At 38.8% G+C, this 8,247-nt stretch overlaps 1 protein-coding gene and 1 long non-coding RNA gene across 2 annotated transcripts; both read left to right on the top strand.

Moving 5' to 3' along the window:
* Positions 1-1,245: 1,245 nt before the first annotated feature.
* Positions 1,246-1,788, top strand: LOC125489766. The gene is made up of 2 exons (XR_007267227.1): positions 1,246-1,397; positions 1,751-1,788. It is a non-coding gene; the product is annotated as an uncharacterized LOC125489766 (long non-coding RNA).
* Positions 1,789-3,222: 1,434 nt separating this feature from the next.
* Positions 3,223-7,611, top strand: LOC119692704. The gene is made up of 2 exons (XM_038114117.2): positions 3,223-6,863; positions 7,089-7,611. The coding sequence occupies exons 1-2, from the start codon at positions 3,940-3,942 to the stop codon at positions 7,609-7,611; spliced, it is 3,447 nt and encodes a 1,148-aa protein (XP_037970045.2). The 5' UTR covers positions 3,223-3,939.
* The last annotated feature ends 636 nt before the right edge of the window (positions 7,612-8,247 follow it).

Below are 8,247 nucleotides of genomic sequence, written 5' to 3'. Positions count from 1 at the left end.
TCGCAGATGGCAGAGTCATGGACGTGAAACTCAAAATAGATCCAGAAATCGAGATACGGCAGAGAAAATTAAAACACGAACTCTTCGTACTACCAGCTTATTCACCGCCAAACCTAGTTATCATAGGCATAGACCTCCTAAGAAAGGCAGGAGCCACAATAACCTGGGACAAAAATACCGAAAATACACCGAAAGTCACCGAAGTCGTCGCAAATGATTCAACACCACCGAATAATAATATAATCAACGGCCCAATAAAGACAAAGTCCCGCAAGCATAAGAAAAAACCCAAGCAACAACATCCACCAAAATATCTCGACACAGCTTCAATCCAGGAACGAAAAGAATGGTTCGACCGAAAAATGTCCGAAACCCGAAATTCGCCTCAAAACGACCCAACATTTATGATTAAAAACAGCTCACTCCATAAACGAATTGTAAATCCGAGATACGGGGTCAAGATCAATGCACAATCGCAGTGGAAATTATGCGTTCCGACATTGAAGAGAAGGTCGATTATCGAACAACACCTTAATGAACCAACAACAACAGGCCACCGAAGCACGGGAAAAATCCTAAAAAGCATTGCCGAAACATATTACTGGCCCGGGATGTACAAAGATGTTCTTCATCATATGAAAAAGTATAAAGAACGACTAAAATCATCGTTATCAAACTCGCTGCAACCAAATTCCACCGAACCGAAGCAGTAATAACCTACCGACTACGTCATCACCCATCGCCAGATGTGCCTAGCCGCGGTACTCATGCGATGCCGAACGAACCGATTATTCCAAACCTACCCTCAATCATCAACATAATGAAGATTGAAGACAAATAGCCATAAAAAGTTTAAACATTTTTATATTTATGACCTAGTCATTCCGTACCGTACCGTATAAATTTTATTATGTATAATTTGTAATTTAATTATAGATATACAACCGTAAAACCGCAATCTGTGTTAAAAATATAGAAATAGGTAAAAATGTAAACGCAAATGCACACATTTTACACCGTCCGTCCGTAGTATAATATAATATAAGTAAATAATAGACACACAGACATGTTAAACGTATAACATCCACCTTATTGCATCAAAGTCGCAAGTAAAATTTTGCTCAGACTTAGAATAAAGATTGTAAATTTTTGAACGCAGCCCAATACGTTACTCTGTGAACGTACACAGGTTAGAATTTTAGTTGTCAAGTCAATGTCAAGTGTCAAACCGACCGAGTATCCGAGTAAATTTCAGCGCAAGGGCACATGCCGTATAAATTTTAATTTATTTGATATGTAAACAATTTAAAACCGTAAAGCTGAAACCGTATACCTAATGTAATTAACAGGAAAATGTATATCAGTACACAATAAGTTATATACACATAGCCTACAATGTAAGTAAAACCAACCATGCATTTTATCCTTGCTCATGTCTTGTAAAAAACAAAATATTCACATCTTTTATGTAGAAAAGAATCCCGAATATAATATACCGTTTCCGTCCGAACTTACCGGCACCAAGCAGGGATGAAATGCTCATGGACAATACCGTGTAACTTGTTTTTTACCAAAGCTAATAATATTATACTGTGTAAAATTAACCTGATATAAATATCTAAGTAAATAAAATATATCCTGAATCCAGATGATACAGTAGGAACCCGTTTGTAAACAAATGCACCAGTACATGCACCGTTCTCTTAATTTTTCCTTGTATGTATCTACATGACCTGTGAATTTTTACCAGGTAAAAATTCTTCTGCTGAGGGGGGAGAATGTAACGAGCCGTTACAAACCAACCGTCCAACACACCTACCCTCACACCGCAGCCACAAGAGCGCCCGGCGTGTGCGAGACGAGGCGGGGCACCACACAGACGACTCCGGAGAATACAAGGGGCGCGGGGCGACCCGCCTATAAATAGCCGCCGGACCGCCGCTAGAGGACCATTCGCCACCTCCTATTCCGACGAGTGATCATTCCGTTCCCGAGATCCCTCCCCGCACCCATATCTATTCAAGTAATCTATTCACGCACACTAATCTCACAACACCGGTCTCCCCGCGAGGTAGGTTGCTCAACGGACCGAGGTCTCTCGGATATATGGATGCCTGGGGTGCCTAGTTTAAAGCATCCGTATACCCGACTAGACCCGACACAGTGGGCTGCCTAATTAGCGGACCGAGGTCCCCCGGATACGTACATGGATGCCTGGGTTGCCTAGTGGACAAGCCTGTTAGCGGGGAGCGGGCGCGGGACGCGGGGAGCGCGTCAGATGCCTGAGCGAGCGGCGAATGAGGCCGCCAGACACTAGCTACCGCGTACCGCGGCAAGCACGCACTCGCGCTATAAATTTTATTTAACCTCAATTGTTTAATTAATAAACCTGTGAAAGTTCATCATTCTTTTAAATGGACATAAAGTTCCTCCAATCTGGCGACCATAAGACAAGACTCGAAAACTAATTCGCGAACGTCGTAACATCGCTGCCGGAGACGTGACTGCACGCCATATTGGAAAGAAGACGGACCAGCCAAAGGAAAATCGGAGCGATCAGGGACACGCAGCTGCCATCCATTGCCAGGAGCGTTCCACGCATCGAGACGCAAGTCAGGCGAGTGCCCGCTTCCTATATTTCCTTCCTCTTTTTCCAATTCTTGAGTGTGATCATTGTTGCGTCCTAACTCGTAACGTGGCTTAATCAGCTAGTAATCTCATCAAACTTTGCATCTTAAGTTGTTTTCAACATTGCAAAGTCTATTCATCATTGCTTATACAAGCACTACGCGTCTGTAGCAATTTAATTAAACATTAATAATGTTATTTTTTCATGCAAATGTAGCTTTAGTCAAATGACACTGCATTTGTAACATTCTGATAACATTACATTCATAATTTCTTAGGTGATATACATCCACCTAATTTCATAAAACTCTAATTGCGCATTTTAGTTAATTATTTAACGTAATCATTAGCAAACAAACGCAGCTTTAGTCAAAAGACACTGCATTTGTTATACCTACCTACTACATACATACTTACGTACCTAAATAAAAAACATCAACCGCTTTGCAACGTTGCTCGTGTGATTCTTTGAATTCCATCTAAATGTAATTGTGGTTTGGGAATAGGTATTGTATTAATTTAGTACCTTCCATACATTACTTATAGCTTTATTGCGCAAATGCAACAACGCTAACGCATCTTTAGTTATTTAATGTAGGTATTTAAATACCTACCAACTAAGCGCTTACTTACCTTTTAACAATAAGTACCTACATAATTATTTTAATTCCCGTTAGCCGAGCTTATTTATGCTTTCAGCTTAAGCACTATAAGTACACTGTAAATAAACATACTGTAAATGATACCTATCTAGGTACTACTATCTAACGGTTACGCTTAGCAAGTCATCCACTGGACTCAACTTATTTGGTAGTAACTTATAACATACGCAGCTTAAGTTCAATAAATGACACAGCTGACATAACATACCTACATTATAGCTGAAAGTTGCTCTAAAATTGTACCTACTTTTCAAAAGGCTTTGTCATAACTTTCCCCACGTTACTTACCTATTATATTTAAGTATCAAAATGACCAAGTTGTCCCTTTTTTCATTTTAATACCTAGTGATTGCATTGCTTTAAGTAGTTTGCCGACTAATTTCAGGAAAAATCGATCTGATCGATCATCGAGCGGCCGCAACGCACACATTCACGGCGCGCCGCGGCGCGTGGCTAGTGTAGCTACTGTCTCGTGCGTGTTGCAGCGCCGCCAGCGACCTTGACCGTGAAAACAACGGTGCCGCGTCAGCTGACGGCGCGGTGGAGCAACATACACTCAAAGCAGGATCGGTAACTCTGTATACTCATTTACCTACTCAATAACTTTACTCAATTCAACTTATCTGGTTAAATTAATTTTTTAATTGTCATGACTGGTACTGAGAAAGAAATGGTGTTATCTGAGGCTGAGGATACATCACTTAAACAGTTAATAAGAAAAAGAAGTTCTATAAAGGGGCGATTAACAGTTTTTAAGGATTATTTGGCTGTAATTAGTCAAATACCTACCACTGACCTTCAGAAAGCGGACGTTAAAGAATTATCTTTACGTTTACAAAAGTTAGAATCACTCTTCTCTGACTTCGACGCATTGCAAATTGAAATAGAAGTTCTATCTAATGACGAAGAACAATCAAAAGAACGCTATAGCATCGAAAATAGATTTTACTCACTCATATCTTCAGCTCAGATCATCATTGAATCGTCAAATCAAGGAGACGATATTTTTGTAAATGCAAAGAAAACGTCTCAACACGGAAGTGAATGTAGTTATCAACCTAATAACCACATACAGCTACCTATAATCAAATTGCCTACTTTTAACGGTGATTATCTTAAGTGGCTTGAATTTAGGGATACGTTCGACTCCTTGATTAACCAAAATGAATCAATACCAGACATAAACAAGTTTCATTATCTAAAATCATCCCTGCAGGATAGTGCTCTTGTCGCAGTGAAGTCTATAGAGGTTACATCTGTTAACTACAAAGTAGCATGGCAGTTACTGAAAGATAGGTATAATAATGAGAAAATTCTCATCAACAATCACTTAAAATCCTTATTCTCAATAGAACCCCTTAGTCGGGAATCTCACAAGGCAATTCGATTCCTCGTCGATCATATTTCTAAAAATCTAAGGTCACTAGAAACGTTAGGACAGCATACTGACCATTGGGATGTGTTAATTATATACTTGTTTTCTAACAAATTAGATTCGGTAACAGGCCGTAAATGGGAAGAACATAAAAATAATTTCACAAACTTACCTACATTGAACGATTTTATTTTGTTCTTACGCAATCGTGCCGATATTCTTGAAACAATGCACACGAACAAATCGGAAAAAAATAATCATCAGAATAATAATTCTTTTCATAAATCTTCAAGGGCGCTGGTAACTTCATCCTTTGCAAATAAAACGATGAAGTGTTCGCTTTGTAGCGAATCTCATCGCATAATGGAATGTTCCAAGTTCAAAGATTTAACTATAGAAGATAGACTAATCGAAGCAACAAGATTAAAACTGTGTAAAAATTGTCTTCGTAAAGGGCATTCCACACAACAATGTAAATTAGGTCCATGTCGTTTCTGTAACAAAAGACATAATTCATTATTGCACCTTACTAAACTTGACGAATCACAAACACAAAATATAAATGATAACAAATGTTTACATTCCTTACCGGCTTCATCTTCCGCGTCGACCACAAATCAGGTAATTTTGTGCACTGCGGTAGTGAACATTAAAAACGTAAGTGATAACACTACTTACCAGGCGCGGGCGTTACTTGATGCAGGTAGTCAATCGTCTTTTATTACTGAGGAGCTGAAAAATAAATTAGGATTAAAAACGGAACAATCAAAGATCCGGATATCCGGAGTTAATAATTCACAATTTAACTTAAGGGAACTTTGTAATATAAATGTGTCGTCGTCAAGCAACTCATTCAATAAAAACATAAAATGTTTAGTTATACCAAACATTACGGGTTACCTACCCAACGTCGAAGTAAACACTTCGGCTTTGAACTTACCTTCCGGAATACAGCTTGCAGATCCGGGTTTTCACTGTCCGTCAAAGATTGACATGTTACTAGGTGCAGAAGTATTCTTTGAGATATTAAGTACCGGACAGATAAAGTTGGGTGAAAATAAACCCATTCTTCAGAATTCCAAATTTGGTTGGTTAATTGCGGGACCACTTACAATTTCCTTAAAGAAAAATCAAAATGAAACTTACTGTAATTTTAGTAAGGAAATGTCAGATCAATTAAGTCAGTTCTGGGAAATTGAAGAATCCCCCATATCGAAACAACAAATTAAACAAAACTTTTTGAAAAATAACATTTGTGAAAATCATTTTCGGGAAAATACTAAACGGCTAGATAATGGTAGATTTTCAGTAACTATACCTTTTAGCGAAGATCCTGAAACTGCTCTGGGTGATTCATACACAATAGCAAAAAGGCGCTTCTTCAGTTTAGAACGAAAATTCTCGCGAAATTTAGAATTAAAATCACAGTATGGCGACTTTATTAACAAATATGAAGAACAAGGTCATTTATCACGAATAGATCGTCCTGAATTTGGATACTACATGCCTCATCTCCCGGTAATACGAGAGAAAAGTGAATCGACTCGTCTTAGGGTGGTCTTTCATGCCTCTGTTAAATCTACGTCAGGGGTTTCATTGAACGACATTCAACTTAGTGGCCCAGTGGTACAAGATGAGTTGTTCGATATTCTTATCAGATTTCGACAACATAGGTATGTGTTAAGCGGAGATATACAAGCCTTCTATAGACAAGTAGAAGTGAATCCTTCTCAAAGACATTTACAATTAATACTATGGCGGGATGACGAAAGTAAACCGTTAGAAGTTCTTCAGCTTAATACCGTAACGTACGGGACTTCAGCAGCGCCATTCTTAAGTACCCGATGTCTTTATCAGTTAGCCGACGAGTGCGCTGATGAATTAGTCTCTCAGGTAATACGTCACGATTTCTACGTTGACGACATGATTACTGGATCTAATCAAAAGGATGAATTGTTACATGTTTATAATTCTGTAAAGAGTACACTTTCATCGGCATGCTTTCCTATACATAAATTTCGCACAAACTGTCCTGAAATTCTTTCAACTGAAGCAGAGACAGAATCACTCAAATTTGACAAACAGTCCAGTATACTTGGGTTATTATGGGTTCCCAATACTGATGAATTAAAGTTCTCAGTAAACATTGATCTGGACTTAAAATTCACAAAACGTAGTATTTTAGCAAACACCTGTAAAATATTTGATCCTTTAGGTTTGCTCAGTGCCTGTACAATAAACGCGAAGTTCCTTTTACAGAAACTTTGGTTGCTGAAGATGGATTGGGACTCTGTAGTCCCTGAGGACATAGCAAAAACTTGGAAAAGGTTAGCAGAAAGTTTATGTAGTTTAAATTCTGTCTCAGTACCTCGACATTCGATGAACACAGATTCCGTCACAGTGGAACTGCATTGTTTCGTCGACGCATCGCAAGCCGCTTATGGAGCGTGTGTTTACACTCGTTCCGTTGATAGTGTAGGCAATGTAACGATTCACCTTATGACCTCAAAAGCACGCGTCGCACCCATAAAACCAAATACAATTCCGCGTTTGGAATTATGTGGAGCGCTAATAGGCGCGCGACTAACTTCTAGAGTTCAAGAATCGCTTCGTTGTGATATATCTAAACGATATTATTGGACCGATTCCACAGTAGTTCTTAGTTGGCTCAAAATGCAACCTAGGGATCTTAATTCATTTGTATGTAATCGAATAAATGAAATACATGAGCTGACGTCATCAGATATTTGGAGACATGTTCCTACTTTACTAAATCCAGCAGATTTAGCCTCACGAGGTGTAGAGCCTTCGCAACTGAAAGATTGTAATTTGTGGTGGCAAGGTCCCTCTTTTTTACTTCAAAAAGAGGATAAATGGCCAAGAAACTTAACCGACAACGTTGCTGTACCAGAAGTAAAAGTACATTCATTCATTCAGAATAAATAATTCGTTAACATACTTAATCAAACTTGCACAAAAGGAGTCCTTTCCCAAAGAAATTGAAACCATAAAAAATAACAAACCTCTTAAGCCTAAATCAACAATATTGCCGTTGTCTCCTTTTATTGACAGTGACGGCGTGCTGAGAGTGGGTGGACGGCTTCATCATACAGATCTAAGTTATAACAAGAAGCATCCTGCGTTGTTGAATAGCAAGCATCATTTCACTAAGCTCTTAATGGAAACCGAGCACCGACGTCTCTTGCACGCTGGGCCACAGCAACTTCTTTGCTCATTTAGAGAAAATTATTGGCCTATTCCGGGCAGAATTTTAGCGCGAAAAATTGTAAGACAATGTGTAATTTGTACTAGACTTCGGGCTGAAACTGTAAAACCTCTAATGGGTAATTTACCTTCAAGCCGCGTAACTCCATGCTACCCCTTTCAGACATGTGGTGTTGATTTTGCAGGACCGTTCTTTATCTCTAGCAAAAAAGGCCGAGGTAATAAAATAACAAAATGCTATCTTTGTTTGTTTGTTTGCTTTACTACAAAAGCAATACACTTAGAGTTAGTTAGCGATCTCAGTTCAGCTGCATTTATTCTCTGTCTTCGCAGATTTATATCTAGAAGATCAAAACC

The sequence above is a fragment of the Plutella xylostella genome, chromosome 17, assembly GCF_932276165.1.
Source record: "Plutella xylostella chromosome 17, ilPluXylo3.1, whole genome shotgun sequence".
Lineage (NCBI taxonomy): Eukaryota > Metazoa > Arthropoda > Insecta > Lepidoptera > Plutellidae > Plutella > Plutella xylostella.
Note: the sequence above shows the minus strand (reverse complement) of the source record. Positions and strands in the feature narration are given on the sequence as shown.